The 21,496-nt window shown below is 46.8% G+C and overlaps 1 protein-coding gene across 1 annotated transcript in view; it reads left to right on the plus strand.

Moving 5' to 3' along the window:
• LOC144782335 (contactin-4-like) overlaps window positions 1–21,496 on the plus strand; it is a 964,244-nt gene that overhangs the window by 929,557 nt on the left and 13,191 nt on the right. Inside the window, exons 21-24 of the mRNA XM_078661655.1 lie at window positions 2,084–2,199; window positions 5,374–5,560; window positions 7,453–7,565; window positions 16,852–17,020. Coding sequence (XP_078517781.1) covers window positions 2,084–2,199; window positions 5,374–5,560; window positions 7,453–7,565; window positions 16,852–17,020 — 585 coding nt within the window. The remainder of the gene's footprint in view (window positions 1–2,083; window positions 2,200–5,373; window positions 5,561–7,452; window positions 7,566–16,851; window positions 17,021–21,496) is intronic.

Below are 21,496 nucleotides of genomic sequence, written 5' to 3' on the forward strand. Positions count from 1 at the left end.
TGATGACGGCCCCCAGCCGTCATGCATCATGGGGCTTGTGTGCTGATGACGGCTAGGGGCCGTCATGAACCCGCCCACTCGCGATTCTGCCGCACAGGCGCAGAATCGCGGACGCGCCCAAGGGGTTAACAATGAGCATAGTCTATGGCAGAGGGATCTAATGCAGTTAGCTTTCTCACCCTATTCTCTATTTTTTGGGCATCACAAGTATATATGCCTTGTCCTGTAAGCTCACCAGCACTCTGTGAATATTTCCTACCATATAATTTATCATTGATATCAAGTATCCATAGTATAATTGTTATACAGAGTTTTCAAAGAAAATGGGCCAATCAGCTCTTGTAGGTTTCAGACCTATAAGCGGGAAAGGACCCCATCGTAGAGCTTCTGAAAACACTACTATTAGAACACTGACATGTTACAGATTTCGGGAAAATGAAAATGATTTAGGTTCATAAATGTTTGGGATAAGGTGAACAGTACCCATTTTACAATATTGCCACTTTAAAGAATAGCGGTTTTTGATAACAATATGATCGTCTATCTTGAACCTCGTCTTTCCTGGACAGTGTGATGTGGACCCATTATTCTCTGTTGGTCCCTTCTTGTTTGTGAGATTCAATAGGTCTGTCGATTGCTGCTCACCAGGGAGCAGCTGTACCTCCAGGCATACTCGATGTTTGCATTATTAATTTAGCCACTCAAGAATGTTTGTTGCTTTCCATAGAGCCGCATGTAAAGAATTATTCAAGGTAGCAGTGGCCGTCATTAATCTAGGATTTTGAAGCATGGTTTTCATTCTACATTTTCTGTCCAACCATTAAGTGCTGCCATATTTTTTCCTTTTTCCTTTCATAAGGTGGAATTCGTCTCGTCCTAACTTTTAATTGAACTATCCATATTTGGTGTGGTTGTGGTGTATCAGAACCATGGCATTGGGTTGTCCTTGTTCATTTACTTTACGTTTACCTGAAGAAGGCCACCATTGCTCTCCTAATGGTGCGAAACATTGACAACATATCCTGGACGGTGAATGTTCGAATACCTAGAGAGCCTAATATTATCTGTCTCAATCATATAAGGGTTACAGTTCACTAACATTAGCATTGCTGTTGATATAAGATGGGCAGCCACTTTTAGATCCAGGACCTCTTTCTGTAGTAATGGAGATGCGGCCTGTTCCATTTTATTAGCTTTGGATGTATGTTTTTTATATTTTGTGATATATATGTTTTAATGATGACTGGAGTGTAGGTGTCGCGAGCAAAGCAAAAATAATAAACATATATATTTGTTACTACTGAAATATGCCATTGGATATGTTTTATATTGGTTTTTCACATTCCAAAGATATATTTTGTGATTTAAATGCTTTTGAAAAATAAATCAGCGTTTTTGCCGTTGGGGCTGTTAGGAGGCGCTCTTTATCATGGGTGATCTGGGATTACCCGAAATACCATTTATGTGTGGGCTTAACCATTGTAACATAATGGATCATACCTCACCCATTGCCTCAACTTAACACTGAAACCAGAGGCTGCCAATACAATGATGTGGAAAAGCAAAGCTTTTGTAGGTACTCTGCTGTATGTTCTGAACGTTCATGGCATGGTGTCACAAGCCATTACAGTCACCCATGTGCTTGTGCAGGATTGTACTACTGAATATCAACCCCTAGAATATTGTGGCACAAAAACTTAGAGGACAGAATATCGAAAGGTAAGTGCAAATATGGAAGTATAGATTTGCTATTCCTAACGATTCATCTAGGTACCTTGACGATATACGTACCATGTAGGTACATGTTTGTGGAGTTAGGCAATGGACATTCTTAGCTATTGATATATTTTGTTCGATACTTTGCCATCAATGTTGTGTCCCATCAATATTCAGGCTGCATACCCTCATGCAGCATGTCCAGGCTGCATCAATCCTTACATCTTGCACCTTAATATCTGCCTAAGCAGGGTATGTCTTCAGCTAGGATCATGGGGAAAGGATGGATGGGCAATGGAGCAGAGGAGCAGTCATTCCCCAGGTCAGCGCACTGTAACTCTGGATTCTCTCTTCTCCTCTCTTTCAGAGCCCAGCAGAGCGCCACCCGCAGTCTTTGCCAGGAGTTTGTCGGCATCAGACATGGAGGTCTCCTGGGTCGCCGTGCCTGAGAATCTCAACAAAGGAAGGATCCAGGGATACGAGGTGCGAGGATCAATCAATCAATCAATCAATCAAAGCATTTATATAGCGCACTACTCACCCGGAGGGTCTCAAGGCGCTGGGGGGAGGGGGTCCGCTACTGCTCGAACAGCCAGGTCTTGAGTTGCCTCCTGAAGGCGAGGTGGTCTTGGGTCAGGCGGAGGTGGGTCGGAAGGGAGTTCCAAGTCTTGGCGGCCAGGTAGGAGAAAGACCTTCCTCCTGTGGTGGCTCTTCGGATGCGGGGGACGGCGGCGAGGGCGTGGCTGGTCGATCGAAGCTGGCGTTTGGGAGCGTAGAAGTTGAGGCGGCTGTTGAGGTATCCTGGGCCTTGGTTGTGTAGGGCTTTGTGTGCGTGGGTGAGGAGCCGGAAGGTGATTCTCTTGTTGACCGGGAGCCAGTGCAGGTCTCTCAGGTGTCCGGAGATGTGGCTGCGGTGGGGGATGTCCAGGATGAGTCGTGCTGAGGTGTTCTGGATCCGCTGGAGTCTCTTCTGGAGTTTGGCGGTGGTTCCGGCGTAGAGGGAGTTGCCGTAGTCCAGACGGCTGGTGACGAGGGCCTGGGTGACCGTCTTCCTGGTCTCGGTGGGGATCCATCGGAAGATCTTACGTAGCATGCGCACGATGTTGAAGCACGACGAGGAGACGGCGTTGACTTGTCTGGTCATGGAGAGGGAGGAGTCCAGGATGAAGCCCAGGTTGCGTGCGTGGTCTGTGGGTTTGGGTGCGCTGCCCAGGGCGGGGGGCCACCAGGAGTCGTCCCAGGCGGAGGGTGAAGATCCCAGGATGAGGACTTCCGTCTTGTCCCAGTTCAGTTTCAGGCGACTGTTCATCATCCACTTGGCAACGTCTGTCATCCCTTCGTATAGGTTGGCTCTGGCGGTGGCGGGGTCGTTGGTGAGGGAGAGGATCAGCTGGGTGTCGTCGGTGTAGGAGATGATGTTGAGGTTGTGCTGGCATGCGATGGCTGCGAGGGGGCTCATGTAGACGTTGAAGAGTGTTGGGCTGAGCGAGGAGACTTGAGGAACGCCGCAGATGACTTCGGTGGCCTCCGATCTGAACGGGGGGAGGCGGACTCTCTGTGTCCTTCCGGCGAGGAAGGAGATGATCCACTCCAGTGCCTTCTCCTGGATTCCGACGTTGCTGAGGCGCTGTACTAGGGTACGGTGGAAGACAGTGTCGAAGGCCGCGGAGAGGTCCAGGAGGATGAGGGCCGCTGTTTCTCCGTTGTCGAGCAGGGCTCGGATGTCATCGGTAGCTGCGATCAGGGCGGTCTCGGTGCTGTGGTTGGCCCGGAAGCCAGACTGCGAGAGGTCGAGGGAGCCGTTCGTCTCGAGGAAGGCGGCCAGTTGCTTGTTGACGGTCTTCTCGATGACTTTTGCCGGAAACGGGAGCAGCGAGATGGGGCGGTAGTTCTTGAGGTCGGTGGGGTCGGCTGATGGCTTCTTAAGTAGGGCGCTGAGTTCGGCGTGCTTCCAGCTCTCCGGGAAGGTAGCGGTGTCGAAGGAGGTGTTGATGATGTCCCGCAGGTGGGGTGCGATGACAGCGTCGGCCTTGTTGAAGACGTGGTGAGGGCAGGGGTCTGTCGGAGATCCGGAGTGGATGGAGTTCATCGTGTTGACGGTGTCTTCGGTGCTGATCGGGGTCCAGGCGCGGAGGGTGGTTGTGGGGGACGGTGGTTCGGTCGTGGCGTGCGTCGGTTGAGTGCTGAAGCTGTTGTGTATGTCCGCGATCTTGTTGTGGAAGTAGGGGGCGAGGGAGTTGCAGAGGTCTTGCGAAGGGGTGATGTCGTTGTTTCCGGCGTTGGGGTTGGAGAGCTCTTTCACGATGTTGAAGAGTTCTTTGCTGTTGTGTGCGTTGTTGTCCAGTCGTTCCTTGAATGCGGTTTTCTTGGTGGCGTGGATCAGTTGGTGGTGTTTTCGGGTGGCGAGCTTGAGGGCAGTCATGTTGTCTGGTGTTGGGTCTCTGCGCCAGGTTTTCTCGAGTGCTCTGCAGTTCTTCTTGGAGCTCTTCAGTTCATCGTTAAACCATGGTGCTTTCTTGCTGCCGGGTCTGCTCGGCGGGGTCTTCAGAGGGGCGAGGTCGTCTGCGCAGTCGCTGATCCATTTCGTGAGGTTGGTGGCCGCTTGGCTGGGGTTCGTTGTGCTGGTGGGAGGGTTCTTGCTCAGGGAAGTAGCGAGCTGGTCTGCAGTGATCTTGTTCCAGCTTCTGCGGGGAACCTGTTGCTGGTGATGGTGGGCCGTGGTCCTCCTGAAGCTGAAGTGGACGCAGCTGTGGTCCGTCCAGTGGAGTCCCGTGGCGTGGCTGAAGGCGATGTCCTTGCTGGAAGAGAAGACCGGGTCGAGTGTGTGTCCGGCGTAGTGGGTGGGGGTGGTCACCAGTTGCTTGAGGCCGAGGTTGGCGAGGTTGTCCAGCAGGGTGGTGGTGTTGCGGTCGTTGTTGTTCTCCAGGTGGAAGGATGGACAAATTGTTGGGTTAGGAGCATCATGGGAAAAAGATGAATGCTGGGCCACAGATCAATTTAAGAAATGGACCAAGCCATTGTATTACAAACCTTTTGGTATAGAGTCTGTATATGGTCACTCTTCAGTTTTGTGCCTTGGTATGATAGTCCTTCAGTGCAGAGCTCCTGTACAGCACTCCCTCAGAGCACAGATCTTGTATATCAGCCCTTTAGACAGCCTGTATGCGGTCGCTCTTCAGCACAGCACCTCTGTTTGATATACCTTCAGTATAGAGGTCCTGCACAACAGTCCCTCTGAGCACAGCTCTTGTATATCAGCCCTCTAGACAGCCTGTATACGGTCACTCTTCAGCATAGCACCTCTGTATGACAGTCCTTCAGTATGGAGCCTATATACAGCACTCCCTCACAGCACAGCTCTCGTATATCAACCCTTTACACAGCCTGTATATGGCCACTCTTCAGCGCAAAACATATGTATGACAGTTCTTCAGTGTAAAAACTGCTTTTGACTGACAGTCCTTTAGAACTGACCCCTTATATGACAGACCTTGTGCCGGAGCCCATTTATGGTCACCCTTCAGTATTGCACTTCTGTTCAATAATCCTTCCCTATAGAGCCCCTGTATGACAGACCTACAGAGCAGCTCCCAGTGCACACACCCCTCCATCACTTCTAGCACACATGCTTTTCTGAGATGGTGTTTGTTCCTATAGGTTCGATACTGGAGACACGACGACAAGGAAGAGAACGCCAGAAAACTGCGAACCATCGGGAACCAGACCTCCATCAAAATCAGCAACTTGAAAGGCAGTGAATCATATCACATAGCTGTAAAGGCCTTCAACACTGCTGGTACCGGCCCGTCCAGCGCCATCATCAATGTAACGATGCGCAAGCCACGTAAGTAGTTAATAGCTTGGCGATTGCGGTCTGTCATTGTCCCTGAAGGGTTTACCTGAATACCACCAGTCTGCCATTGGTACCCAATCTCTGAAATGGGACACTCTGGTTTCTTTCTACTATACACCTTCCACAGATTGATGGTTCCCACTCAAGAGCTTAACAGTGTAGATGTAAAAAATTTGCAACACACCATTGCCTACAGGGTAATGTCAATGCTTGTGCAATAGCTGAAATTGCATTTTAGCCATATGTATCTATTTAACATTCCCCTTTCAGGCACACTCCAAGTCAATGGCTAGATAAACATATGCCTACTTTATATGACTCAAATTCAGTAGAGTAGTGGGACTAATCAATATCTATATCTATAACAAGTGAAGATATGCATTATCACCCCAAATCAGGTCAGCAGTAAATTGACTTCTCCTTAAGCAGTATTTTTTAACTTTCTGGGCTTTTCGCTGTCATGCAGCATATGAACCACTGAACCGCACAACTGGCCCTTATGTCATAAGGTGCCATTTCTATGTCATCATATGCAGACCCCATACAATTGATTATGCTAAATGTTAGTCCCTGCCTTCCCTACTTTATTCAACACAGATGGTCTTTTATTTGCCTGCTGAAAGTGGTTGAGGGGAGTAAACAATTCAAAATTATACTTACAATGCAGTCATGCTTAAAAGACTACAGACTCTGAATTCCAGTTCTGGGCCTACAGTGCAGGCCACTTAAACAACACACAGTTACATTATATGGGTATAATGTTATCCTGCACATTATGCATACAAGAATTATAATTGTCTCTAATACATGCAAAATCCTGCCTGAATGTGTACACTACATTTCAATACTTATATAGCGTGAATAAATGCATCTTAATACGCATAAAACACTGCACATGACACAGTATATGTAAGTGCATTTAAACCATGAGTATAATGCACCCATACAAATTAGAGTTCTGTAAGTGCTCTATACCAATCATAGGGTCTGTCCTACACGATCTACCAAAGACAAAGAGCCAGCATTGGTTCATGCAGTCTGTTTGATGTGCTTCCAAGCACAAGCAGTCATAGCCCAATCATAGTCTGTTTCAAGCCATTAAACACTGATACCATATTTGCAAGCCCGCTCAGATCCTAAAATACCCTAAAAAGTTTCCTTTCTGACCACTTAAATTCATATATTTTGGGGTTCTGCAAGCTACACAACAGCATTTTCTTTTGTAAATGCACTAAGATCCAACTGTTTTGCTACAATCACACGTCCTTCCTGAATCAAAAGCCCTCCTCGTTTTTTTGGTGTGAAAAGTTTCATTTTTAACAACTGAACATTGGCATGGTCATCTATACATTCCCACTCTCGCTGTCTAGTCTGTGGAGGGAAACAACCTTTACCACTACTCCTTAACAACGATCCGGTCTAAACCACTAATGCATTTACAACTATCTAGTCTAAACAACGACGTGTCTAAACAACAATCTGTCTAAACAACGACCTGCTTGATGAGATTAGTTGCTTCTTTTGTTATAGTAAGTTAAGTCTGTCTGATTCGTTTTTTTCATAGAGTGTAACATTTTGTAAAAATAGCGGTTTCACATATCCTACGTTTATTTAGGCATGTTGTTTAAATGTACCTTCTGAGGCCAGTAGATGGCACTCTTGGATTATTTATGACTGCTGTGTATTTTATATATATATATATATATATATATATAGACAGACAGACAGATAGATAGAGAGAGATAGATGTAGATATATATATGTGTGTGTGTGTGTAATACAATAGGACAGTACATATGTTGGACATCTTTATATGAAACAATGACTGACCCATCTCATAGTCATTGCAATTAAATGTATACATTTCCCCTTCTTCTCCACAGCACCAAGCCAGCCCCCAGGGAACGTCAGCTGGAACTCCTCGGACTCCAAGATCATCGTGCGGTGGGACCAAGTGAAGGCTTTGGAGAACGAGTCTGAAGTGAGAGGGTACAAGGTGGGTCCTGCTACACTTGGTTGAGTGGCCTCAGAGATTGTCACTCACTAGATAGACATGCACACTGCACTGAATTCAACCAGCTTCCAGCAATACACATGTGGTGTTGTTAACTTGAGTTTAGTTTGCACTATGCCAGATACTGGTTATCAGATTACAGGCATTGCAATACCAAAGTATGAAACGTTGTGTATCTTAAAACTCTTGCTAATATTTGCATAGAGTTGTAAAGGGAGGTTAAGTATTTAAATATGACCATTTATTTAATGGTGTGCCTTTTAGTGGCTGACCTGTGTAGAATAAGCTGCCAATCTTAGCATGCGTTTTATTTGGCACGTCTGTACATATCATAAATGTGGTGCCAGAGTCTTGACGAAGAAAAACCAATGTTGGCAGTTGCCTACAATGGTGAAGGCCTGTTGTGTTCTAGGTGAATCTTCTACCTGACCAGTGTCTTACAGAATCCCTCCAGGATATCATTCTCATTCATGTGTTCTTTTCAAAATCTATTTACATCCCCTGGCAAAGCACCTTGAAAAGTACCAGGTGAACTTCACATGTATTTACATGATACACAAACCCACTTCCTTTTAGAAAAAGGTCTAGTGGACCAGCAACAATACTTCTTGTTCAGACCATGTGTCCCTCTCGATAAAGGAGAACTTTCTGTGCTTTAATGGAGAAAAGTCAATATTTCTAGCAGTCAGAGACACTCCTCCTAATCTGCTACCCTTTGATTGGCCCTCGGCTCTTGGTAATCCTCCTTTGGCTTTGCCAAAGGTAAGCAACCTGGCGATCTTCTTTGACACTATGTCTTTTTTTTATTTTATGTTTTTATTGTTGCATTTGTACATCAAATATACATGTGGTATCATTACTGCGATATTCAGCATTACAAAACTGGTTCCTGGACAGGATGTATAAAACAATGCAATTTTTATTTTTATTTCTTATTTGCCGAACACTAAACCTTATGAGAACTCCCACCCCCCCTCCCCTCCCATCACTTACAGGTCAAACAATTCTTATTCTTACAGACAACGATCATCAAAGCATAGCATCGTTATTGCTACCTTTGTCAACTTTTCCTACTGTAACAATGCGTTCAGTGTTGAACCTAATGGTTTCTGCTGCATCCTGTCCTGTAAGTGATCTACGAGTGCAATTCCCATTACCAACATCCTAATATCACACGGTGGATGTGTTGAGGTGTAGGGGCATAAGACAGACACTACCAAGTGTGATCACTCTATGTACGACGGGGTGCTGGTTTCGAATTCCAGTAATATCGAGTGCCAGTCTAACGAGATGTGCGTTTTCCTGAGTCCCCTGTGCTCTTCCCTTTGTAGTCCTATTCCTTCTGCCTTTCCCCATCTCAGAACCTCCCCATGCAAGGTGGCGATGTCTGGCGGTCTAGCTGACTTCAATTTCATTGCCACCGTTCTTCTCGCCAGCAGCAAAGCCAGATCTACGAATCTCGTGGCAACACTCCTCTTTTTTTCTGTGTGTCCAAGCCCTAATATTCCATATAACATGGTCTCATATGGTCTGCCCAGGGCCACTGCTGCCAGGGCCTCCTGTATCGACGTCCAGTAATATCCAAGTTTAGGACAGTCCCAGAACATATGCAAGAGACCTGCGTCATCTGCGTTGCACCTGGAGCAGTTATGCGCTAGTTCCGGGAACATAGCATGTAGCCTGTGTGGAGTCAGGTATGCTCTGTGGACTATCATTAATTGAATGAACTTAAATTTTGGGTTCCGTGCCACCCTTTTGGGGTACTGTAGTACCTTTTTCCATTCAGTGTCCCTGAGTGCCCTGCCCACATTTTCCCAGCGGGTCCAGAGGGGCTGTAATGTCACCGCTCTGTCCACCCGTATCCCGTTTGTCAGCCATTTTTGTCAGGTCGCTGCCCAACCCCATGAGGTATTGCATTGTGAGCAGTGCATTTGTGACTGGTTCCGTTCCTTCTCTTGCCCAGTGTGTGGAAATGTAATGAGTTAACTGCGCGTGCGTGAGGAATAGCTCTCTCGGTGTGTGATGCAATCTGGTGAAGTCTGCATGTGTCAGTAGGCTTCCGTCCGAGAAAAAATCCCCTACTTGCATCACCCCTGCATCATGCCATGGCTGCAGTTTGCGCTCTGTGAGCATGCCTGACCCCAGTGGGATTCCCAGTAACGGTATCGTGGGTGCGTAATTAGAATTTCTGTTAGTGTATTTCACCGCCACCTTCCATAGTTTAAGCGCCAATCGGAGTAGGTGCGGGGCAGTGTCTGGAATCCTATCCCACGGGAGCAGCAAGCTGTGTATAACACCTCTTGCTCTATCAGTGTCTGATATATTAAGTTCATGAAGGTTACGGCCCGCCAGCCAGTAGGCCAGCCATTGGAGTTGGCATGCATATGCATATGCGGTCATGTCTGGAACTCCCATTCCGCCCTTGTCCGTCGGCAATTGTAGTTTGGCTAGGCTGATGCGTCTCCTGCCTGTGCCCCATACCAACTCCGTAAGCGCCGAGTTTAGGGCCTTAAAGAAGGGGGTTGGTATCAGCAAAGGCATATTGGTGAAATAATATAATAATCTAGGTAGAACCACCATTTTCGAAATCGTGACTCTGTCTGCTACAGAAAGTGGTAATGTAGTCCAGAAGCAGATTTGTGCCTTCAAGGCGGTAAGGGCCTTGCCCAGGTTACCCTCTATCATGTCCTGTGGCCGTCTGTAGATCTGCAGACCTAGATATTTGAACGTCACAGGCTCGACCTTGAAACTATGTGCCGTAAACTGCAAGTGTGAGTCCCCTTGAGTCTCGTGGAAACAGTACCCATAGGATTTATTTTCGTTGATCGTGAGGCCTGATAAGTCTTTGAAATCCTGAAATATTTCTGGAAGTGGGGTCAGTGGGTTCGTTACGTCGTTGAGGAATAACAATATGTCATCTGCATAGGCGGAGATGACATGCTGGGTGCGCAGACACGACATACCTCTATGAGATGCCAAAGTGCGTATCTTTACTTACAGGGGTTCTAACGCTATGATGAAGAGTAGAGGTGACAGGGAACAGCCCTGTCTAGTGCCCTTCTTGATGTCAAACTGCTCCGATATACACGCATTAGTTCTGACGCGCGCCGTGGGACCAAAATAAAGTAATTTAATCCATGCTACGTATGCAGGTGGGATGCCGAACTTATCCATCACTGAGAACATATAGTCCCACCTCAATGAATCAAAGGCCTGTCTGAGGTCCAGGGAGATACACCCCTCCTTTCCTCCTTTATTACCCAGTGACATCATTAGCTGACTCAGTCTACGTAAGTTCAGTGCAGTACTCCTCCCTGGAACAAATCCACACTGGTCTGGTTGTATTATCTCTGCAATATATTGAGATAGTCTGGACGCTAACAGTTTACTCAAGATTTTGTAGTCCGTATTTAATAAAGACAGTGGCCTGTAGTTCTCTAGCAGTAAGGCATCCCTACCCGGCTTCAGAAGGGATACTATCATCGCTTGCAGCGTCGTTCCCGGCAATGTGTTACTTGCCAGTGCCTCATTATATAATGTATAAAGTCTTGGGGCTAGGACATCAATGTATGTTAGGTAGAATTCCGCCGGTAGACCGTCTGACCCAGGGGACTTTTTCCGTGGCAACGCCTTGATGGCCTGTCTGATTTCTGGTATCGTGATGGGTTTTGAGAGTTCAGTTTGTTGTGTAGGTGTTAATTGTGGGAGCTGTATGTCCGAAAGGAAATAGTTTAGTTCCTGTTCGTTAAGGGGGACATGCGGGCCATACAATGTAGTGTAATAAGTTTTGAAGACCGTGTTTATATCCAGTTGGGATTGTGTTATCCACCCACTCGGGTCCCTTATCTCCGTTACGGGGGTGTGCTCAGGGGTGTTGCGCATTAATAGCGCCAGTAGTGGACCCGCTCTGTCCGCTTGCGTGTGCTGTCGGTATGTATATTCCCTATAGTCTATCACACAAAGCTCCTCCAGGAGTTCTGCATGTTGGATATGTGCCTCCTGGAGTTGGGTGAGATTGCCATCTGTGCCCGCCGCCTCCACCTCCAATCCTGCCAGACCGCCCTCTACAACCTTAAGCTTGTCTAAAATTTCATGTTTAACCCCCACTCTCTTTCCCATTGCGAACCCCCATATTGTTACCTTAAACGCATCCCATTCTATCTGTCTAGTGCTAGCCGTGTTTTCGTTATCAGTAAAATACTGGGTGGTGGCATCCGACAGGGCGGAGCGGAAGACCGGGTCTTCCAGTAAGCCGGGTGTCAGACGCCACGTTGGTATCGGGGTAGGGAGCCTCCCCAACGTAAAGTCAATTCTACTGGGTTGTGGTCTGACAGAGTTTTTCCCGTATGGGCCACGGACATTATGGCTTCAGACAATGGACGGGAGCAGAAAATTCGGTCTATCCTAGTATGTAAGTTGTGAGGTGGGGAGTAAAACGTGTATTGTCTATTGGCCGCATTCATCATCCTCCATGTGTCTATCAGGTCCCACCCATCTGCTCAAGCCGCCAGTGCCTCGGCCTGTCTTCTACTTTCCGTGGCGTGTAATGGGGGGTGTGACCTATCAAGTTTGAGATCCAACACCGCATTGCAATCTCCACCTACCACCCAACTTTGTGCCACCCAACCCGATAACACCCCACTTACATCTTGGAAGAACTGGGATTGGTCTGAATTTGACGCATAAATACAACCCAGGACTATACACAGGCCGTCTAGAACCCCTCTTAGGAACACAAATCTCCCATCCCTGTCAATCTTTTGCTCCAAAACTCTAAAGGGGACATTATTCCTCATCCAAATGGCTGCACCCCTGGAGAACGCCGAATATTCTGTGGCATACAATTACCTTTCCATTTCCGCAACATTTTAACACCCTCCCTCTATTTAGGTGGGTTTCCTGTAGAAACGCTATGGATACTTGCCGCCTATTCAGTTGTGCTAGAACTCTATGCCTTTTGTGTACTGCACCCAACCCTCTCACATTCCAGGTGCAGATTTTGTAATTATTAGGGGTCGACATGGTGAAGAGTATTTCACTGTGGACGTTGCCTTGCTTCTCGACAATCCTGCCATGATACAATATGACGTAAGTGCATAACTTGTACTAAACTCCCCAACTAGAAGGTCCCTCTCTCTAAACTGTGAAGGACCAAACCATCGTACCCAACTGGGGTATAAACTGATCATAGTGGTGCCTATGCCTGGGGGGGGTGCCCAGCCGATGTCCTGTAGCAGTTATCCACTAAAAGTCTCACCTACGTAACACCCCAAAATCAACATATGTCTTGGTAACGGTTCCCACCCTCCGAGTAGGCAGGACAAATTTGTGGCTACATTACCAATCTGCATTCGCAGAGTCATTGTTCATATGTCCGCAGCCATCTGAGCCGTTATGTGCGGGAACAGTTGCACACTTGCGTCCGTGTCCGATGCAGCAGTGCGTGAGCTGGCTTGGCTATTCGTTACCCCATCACAAGTCGCATTGTGTTCTTCCAGCGCGTCAGATGTCAAAACTGCCACTTTAAGGGAGGACCCTGTGGCCTCCCGGTCTCGTCTACTAGGGCGAGAGAGCTCCACCTCCATCTCCGGTGGTTGGTCCGTACGTGAGTGTACGGTCGTCCTGGCCGTGCTCTCGCCGTACTCGTCCAACATCCTCTCGGGACTGGGGTGGTGTGAGTGATACCTCCATCCATTCCGTGGCTTCTTCCGGGGTGTCAAAGAAAAGGATCTTGTGGTCGTGGACCACTCTAAGCCTCGCTGGTAAGAAGAGAGAACGTTTTATATTCCGTTCCCGCAATGACCGTTTCACCTCCCAAAACGATGCGCGACTTTCTGCACTATTTGGGTGAAATCCGGGTACATGGAAATTGTTCTGTTTTCATATGTCAACGGGGCCTTCTCTCTTGCGACTTTCAGTATCACATCCTGGTCTCTGTAGTGCAAACATTTTGCTTTTAAACGGACGAGGAGGGGCCCCCGGCTTCGGTGGCTTATGGGGCACTCTGTGCGCCCTTTCTATACTGTACATCGGGGTGAGTTCCACAGGGTTTTTAATTGTCTTCAGCCAGTCTTCCACAAAGCTGGTCGGGTCGGCCCCCTCGCTTCGTTCCGGTACACCTATAATGCGTATATTGTTGCGACGGGAGCTCCCTTACGTGTCGTCCACTCTGTCCCTTAAACCCTTGATTTGGTTCTCCAGTACCTCCAGTTTTGTGGAGTGGGCAGTCTGTTGGGGAATCAGGTCAGCCAGAGCGAGTTTATGTTCTGCCACTTTTTCTGCCAGCTTTTTATGGTCATCCTTCAGCAGTGAGAGTCCTGTGGACATCGTGTCCATTCTGGATTCAAGGGGTTTTCTGGATGCCCTAATTTCCGTTAGTATAAGGTCCAGTTTGGCGTCCTGTGCCCCCATGCCCGTCGGTGGTATGATGTCTTCGGTAGAGGAGGCCAGGGGATCCTCCGAGCCAGAGGAGGGGACCATCGTGCGTGGTGCCGGGTCAGTGCGGCGGGGACCGTGGCGCACCATTGCGCGGTTTATCTGCTCTCTTTATGGAAAAACACAGTGCCGTGTGCGAACGCCAGTCCCCTGCGTGTGGGTCCGCTGTGCACTCACCCGTTGGGATCTGGGGTCAGGGCAGTCCCACCACTCGTCTCAGATCTATCTGCCGCTGTTTCAGTTGGAGTGCTCAGCACCTCTCATTGGTCTCAGTGGCACACAGGATTGTTAAAATGGCAAGAACCAGAAGATGTCTGCCCCCCCTCACCTCCGTGGCGTGTATGCAGTTTCGTAGTGCCTACCGCAGGGATTCAGGCACTTTGTGTCTCAGGAGGGTAGGTGATCCACACTCCGTATAAACCAGCCCCGAGCGAGGGCAGTACCCAGGGTGATTGCCGGGCGCCAGTCGCGGGATTTGCGGCGTATGCAGCAGTTTCTCCAGGCTGCTGCTCATGCTTCTTACCCCTCACTGTCGGCCCGAGCGCAACGGCGCCACTCCGTAATGGCCGCCGCCGCTGTCTGTGGGCGTGTCCTGTCCGGGTGGATTCCCGCAGCCCTGCCACTTCCACCGCCATCTTATGCTCCCTCCGCAAAGCCTCCTTGTCGCACCCAGTCCATCACGTATTGGGTCCTTGATTTACCTCTGCCCAGTGAACATGCGGGAAGGCGAGGCAGTACGCCCCGAACCACCGCTGCTGCCTGACTCAAGTTCCCGGGCGTCTTTGGCTCCGCGTTGGGTCACCGACTTTCGGTCTCCCTGGGCTAGCAGACACAAAGGGACGCGGGGCGAGGAACACAAACCCCTCGGAATGGCGATGAGAGCCTCCATCAGGAATCTTGCAGGTAGCAGTGGGCGTTTCTTCGCGTCTGCCGGACGCGGCTCACTTCAGGTCCGTCGCTGGTTGTACTGTGGGTCGGGGTCGCTTTCTTGCATACAGGCCCCGTGTACGCCTCGGAGCAATGTCGATTCCAAGTAGGTCCCGGACCTCAGGACTTCTCCCTTCGCTTGCCGAGAGGTACTCCTCGCCCAGTATGCTCAGGGGAGGGGGTATTTAGCACCGAGAAAACAGGATAAATGCCAGATATGGGGTTTGTTAGACGAAGCGAGATTGGCTCACGCCCTACATGGTCGGCTGATAGCCACGCCCCCCTTCTTTGACACTATGTCAACGTGTTTTTATTCTGCAAGAATTCCTCTCTCTTCCATATTCTGACCCAAGCACTGAGCTGGCTAGATCCTCATTCCGAATACCTTGGCTACTTTAAGATTGTCTGGACTGGCTGCCCTAAAAACTACCCCTCAAGGATCCAAAAAATTCAGACCAGTCAGACACATTGTACACAGGACCACGTACACCACCTTCAAAGCACTCTACTGCCTTCCAGCAGCTATCAATATTAGTTTCATGGTCTTTTGCACTGTCAGTAAGGTGTAGAGGCTGTGGATAGCTACAGACACCAGCACCTCACTGTTCTATAGCCAGAGATCCTTGCTCTACGCCCAGCCATCTTTTCAATCCTTCCTCGTTAAAGAGTATACAATAAGAATGCAGCACACTGAGCTTTCAAGGGTCCAGACCCAATGATGCCCCCAGTCCGTATCTTGTGGTTTGCAAACCTCTTGAGAACATAGCTATTTAGATTAATCTTGGACTGAACTCCACACAGAAAATATGATGACATCGAGATAGTGTTCTCGCATTGCGCCTACTTACACACTCCTCTTATAATCAAACTGTTTACTTCCTTCTGTTAACCACTCAGAAGTAACACACCACACTTTATAGAAGACTCATAATACATAGGATAACATTCCTTCTGATGTACAATATAAGGATATTGCAAGTCACCAGGGAGTTATGTGACTTAGAAGTTCCTTTATAAGGACATGGAAGTCTGAGGTGCCTTGTTTCATCAGTCAAATCTAAGGCAAGGTGTATATTATTTCTTAAATACATGGTCACAAGATCACACAACCCACAAACCTCTTAAAATATAGTTTTCTTGCTCATTCATTTGGTTTTCGACATGAAGTATAAGAGTGGAAGCCCCGTATGAAATTAAATACAACAAAAAGCAGTCAGCAATTTAGGCAAAAATATATTAGAATCCTTATAATATAAACCAGATTAAAAAAATTATGTAGGTCATAATGAGGAGTAACATGCAGAGAGAGTCATACTTTCCAGTAATAAAGAAGTGTGAAAGGACCTGTTGCCATACATTTCCTCACTCTTCTAGTCACTCTTTTCATTTTAGAGAAACAGATTGCGAGAGCGAAAATTGTTTGAAATGCAGCTGCAATGATGCTCTGTGACACACCTTTTATCTTTGGTTGCTGGATCTGGCAGCAGACATTATACGATCCCAACTCAACTGTATTAAGTTATTACAGTAGAACAGCAATACAATTTTCTTATTACAGGTGGCTAGAGATGTCTCAACTCCAATGTAATAAGGAAATCGCATACAGGTTTTTATACTGCAATTGCAGGCTTCCAGCCCTAACAAAAGGTAGGAATGAACATTCATAGTTTGCTTCTTCCTCAGGCACCACACAGAATAACAAGTGCATTGCACAGGTCCAACTAGAAGTTAAACACTGGTACCACTGCACTGGAGCAGACCTTAGATGACACAGCACTGGGCTCACAATTGCAAAGATGTACAAGCTTGTCAATTACTCCCTACGACTACGGCTATCACTGATGAACGTACCCAAAACTGCTGACCTTCTTCTTTTCTCACTGCTGTTTGTGTCCTGTCGCTCTAGGTGTTTTATCGCTGGAGCAGACAGAGTATCACATCTGTCATCGAAACTGACCAGACCTCAGTGGAGCTGTCGCTGCCCTTCGATGAAGACTACATCATCGAGATCAAGCCGGTCAGTGAGGGAGGCGACGGTAGAAGCAGCGAGCAGATACGAATCCCTAAATCATCAAGTGAGATAATCTCTTTATGCAATCCCTGCTCATGTTGACGTTGTTGTGCACATTCATATATTACAAGCTCCTTACTTTTTTATCACATTGAGGGCAATATCATGAATTTCTGTCTCAATCAATTGCCTTGTAAAACCACTAAACAGCGTACGACCTAACCAGCCCATTTCATCCTTTCAAATGTTATTAGTTCACCGCCCAACAAGCTAAAGAGCAAACTTGTATCATCATCATACAACCTCATGACCTCATCAGTGACAAGTACTTTCATTCCATCTCATGATGTCACAACTCAGCCTAATGAAAATCTGAGGCAATCTCATGATCTTGCAGTTCAACTGCATGACATGTTAGTATTATCTTGTGATGTTTAACACCAACCTCATGCCATTACCACAAGCCTCATAATCTCATAAACTCACGTTTGCTAAGTTGTGACATCACACTCCAAGAACTCGCTAGACAAATTCATGATACAATCAAGCAACCTCATATTCAACAAGTGCAATCAGATCAGATTTGTGTGGGTTTAAGAACAAGTACCCTATCAGCCAACCTCATAATATAATCAAAAGCCCATTACCTCAACTGTCAAACTAATAATTGAACAACCTTTTTAATTTCCTAGCTAGAAATAGAAAACATTCATGGCACCAGCCAGCCAACTGACAGCAGTACATACCTTGCAACATAATCCCACAGTTCAATAATTCACACATTTAAATATTTAAAACTTAAAACAATGTCAGACCTTATGATCTTAGCAGCCAATCTCATGACAACATCAGACCATCTCGCATCCATACCAAAGAACATAATTAAATAATTGGGTAAAGGTATGATGTCTTTACCCAGTAACCTGTCAGTGCAATCCATATGTCATCTTCAAACAACCTCATGCCTACATGAGCCAAAATATGAAAAAAAAACTCATACATGTAACAATGTGACCTAACGGGCTAGGGCGGTCAATCTCAAATCTAGGAAATTGGGTTTGAGTCTCAGCAATGACGCTCAACTTCCTGTGATTCTGGGCAAATCACTTAATCTCCCTGAGCCCAACAAAAATTAATGTGTCCTTCTGTAATGTAACCGGTGCTCAAGCAAAGCGTTCTGATACCCGATACCTTCGGGTCAGGTTCGCTCTATATAAAACTCTGAGAAAAAAAAGCACATACACATACTGAGCAATTCCAGGTACCTATCAATCAAGATGATGACATTAATTATATATTAATTCGAACCTACCATTCGAGAGCACGGTATCATAAATATCATGTCATCTCCAATCAAATCCATAACATTATCATCTAAGCTGGCGACTTCAACTGTCCACCTCATGAGACCATTAGACCATTTAATGTCTCAGCTGAGTCTATCAAAAAGGTCTGTGATTTTGCCAGCTAAACAGCAACCTTATGCAATCACACTCTATCATGACTTTACCCATCAATCTCACAATCTCAAGAGCTAAATTTATGGCCGCTCAAGATAAATTTATGACACCAGAAGATCTCACACCGTAAGTAGTCATATGCATGGCATCTCCAGACTGTTGACTTAATCACAGGATCTCATAAACCCAGCAGTCAGCACCCCAACACCCGTAAGCAGGTAGCATTGTAAAAAGTTAGGAAACCATCATCTCTTCCTGTGATATCATTTGAGCTCATTGCATGCTCCACTGAATCACAAGTGTGTGTGTGTGTCTGTGCATGTGTGTGCGCCTGCCTGTGAGTGTGCGTTTGCACTCTTGTGTGTGACTGTAATTGTGTATTTTCAGTCTACAGAATCAAATTTAACCAGGTTTCAATTTTCCAATGAGTAAAACTAAGGGGCAGATTTACTAAGGTTTCATGCAACTCAAGGCAGCAAGCAAAGTTGCTGTGCTAAGTTGCACGAAACAGAGAGAGCAGAATGTACCTAAGATGTGGCACACTTATGCCCCCCCCTTTGCCCTGGGTAACTGTATGCAGCCCAGCTCCAACGCGGGAGCCCATGCACCTTGCTGCAAGGATGCCTGCATTCCGAGCAAAATTGTTTTTGTGCAAGGGTACCTTCCTGCACAAAAACAACTCTTAAAGGTATTTTCCTTTGTTGTATGTTTTTATGCATTTTGCAGCACACTTAGAAAAAGGGAATAGCAAGGAGAAATAAAGATATTCCTCGTAATGCCTGGGTCTGGGAGGTTCACCATTTTGTTGCAATTCCATGTTATTGACCTTAGTATATCTGGCAATGCGTCAAAATCCATTGGTGGATGCATTGGAACGCCCATGCTCCACCCATTGAATACCTCCCCTATGCAAGGTAACGCGAGGCCGCGCATGCTTTACTTTTTATTTTTTTACAAAGCCAAGCAAGGCGCTGTAAATCAGCTCTTGTGTGGCTTTGTTCATCTCTACTAATATTTTGCATCATGGCTGCACCAGAAAAGAAGTACAGCCATGACGCAAATGTTTGTAAATCTGCCCCTAAATCTTTGTGGGAATCCATAGTATGTCAGGCATACCATCCACCTTTGGGATTTGATTTTCTGAAAGTTATAGACTGAAGACATCACGGGTGGTGTAGACGGGGGGTTCAGCCTTAACTCATTTAGAACACTTTAACAAGCATTTTTTCCCAATCATTAATGTCAAGAATCATTTGCATTGTTTCTTCCTTCCTATAACAGACCTATAATTCTTCCTGTCATTCTGTCACTCTTCTCTCTCTGTGAGCTATTATGGAAATAACTTTAACAGCTTAATGTGAACATCACCCCCATGCTCATCCTTGTGCATAGTGCTTGATAGAGAGGCCTGTCTGCAACAATAGATATCATACCTTCCTGACAGCTTTATTCATCCTTCCATGTCATAGTCTAATGTTCTAGTTGATTGATGGTGATCACACACAATTATATATGTTTATTATTAGTTACAAGACTTCCCCTGCTTTTATTCTACATGTTGGAAGAGTCACTTCACTTACAAGTCTACATACAGCCTAATGAAGCTTCTCTTACAAAGGGGCTTTGTTTTAAGTTGCTTTTGTGGGGCCAGCACATTTGTCCAGCACCACTAAAATTATTAAAATCATGAAAACATACTGTGTAACCACAAAGTGTGGGCTTAACCCCTTCGGTGCTGATGACGGAACCGCTCCGTCATCAGCCGCGGTCGCGCTGTGCTGATGACGGAGCGGTTCCGTCATGGCCCGCCCAGCTCGATAGAACGCTCATGCGCGGTGCGGATTCCGCGCCTGCGCTGAGGGTTCTATTGAGTGGGGCGGGCCGTGACGGAACCGCTCCGTCACGGAACCGCTCCGTCACGAGCACAGCTCAACCGACGCTGGTGACGGAGCGGTTCCGTCACCAGCATGCGCCCGCCGCGCGGCCGCTCAAAACCCGTAGCACTGCGGCGGAATAGCCGCCGCAGTGACGGTGTTAAGAAATCTCCTCTATGAGGCACAGCAGGCAACCCCAGGCTTCCCTTATCTGGGCTGAATACAATCCATTCCTGCTTTCATTTTAGACATCATTTATGCATGGACAGGTACCATGCTAGAGAATGGACTAGAATATCTAAGGGTGTCCTAATCTGAAGTGTGTGTTTTTTTTTGTAGAGTTTTATATAGCGCGAACTAGACCCGAACCGAATCAGGTATCAGAGCGCTTTACATAGCACAAGTTACGTTTTTACATGAGGACACACACTTTCATTTTTTTATTTATTTTTTAGGCACGGGGAGATTAAGTGATTTGCCCAGAATCACAGGAGGTTTTTGGCGTCGTTACCGAGACTCAAACCTAGATCCCCAGGTCCGAGTTCGAGCGCCTTAGCCGTTAGGCCAACTCCTCTCCCCATGCTGTTTTAAAAAGGAAATTCCAGGTTCTTTATCAAAACAGGTGCCCATCACCACAGGACACACAGCCATACATCTCATAGCAACCTTACTTGGACACATATTTTCTTACATCTACCCACCTTGCTTCCAACAAGAAAGTGAGGCGCTACATTCAGGTGTGTCCATATTCACACATTTTGTGCACCAGACACAATCAGAGGAATACTCACTGGCTTCTTCTCCACCCACTGTTAGCTCTCTTAGTCATGATGGGCCTCATTTACGAGGCCCCTAGCAGCACGTTTGCACTGCTGAAGCATCACCTTTTTGATGCTTCTGTGGTGCAGTGTGCCGCAACATATTTACAAGGCCATGCAAAGCCACCTTAGGTGGCTTTTCATCCCTTTGTAAATAAGTGCCCCTTTCATGCATAACACTGTGTGAAAGGGGCGTTCCATGGGTGTTGCTGTGTGTGTTCCCACGTAACACTCATGGAATTTGAAGCATTCCCAGATTTACGAGAAATCGGAAACCTGGGAATGCATCCGATTCTAATGCAACGAGGAGAAATATCCCTATTTCTCCTTGTTATTTCCTCTTTCTATGTGTGCTGAATTCTGAAAAAGGAGGAAATCGCCTCCATTG

The sequence above is a fragment of the Lissotriton helveticus genome, chromosome 9, assembly GCF_964261635.1.
Source record: "Lissotriton helveticus chromosome 9, aLisHel1.1, whole genome shotgun sequence".
NCBI classification, from domain to species: Eukaryota; Metazoa; Chordata; class Amphibia; order Caudata; family Salamandridae; genus Lissotriton; species Lissotriton helveticus.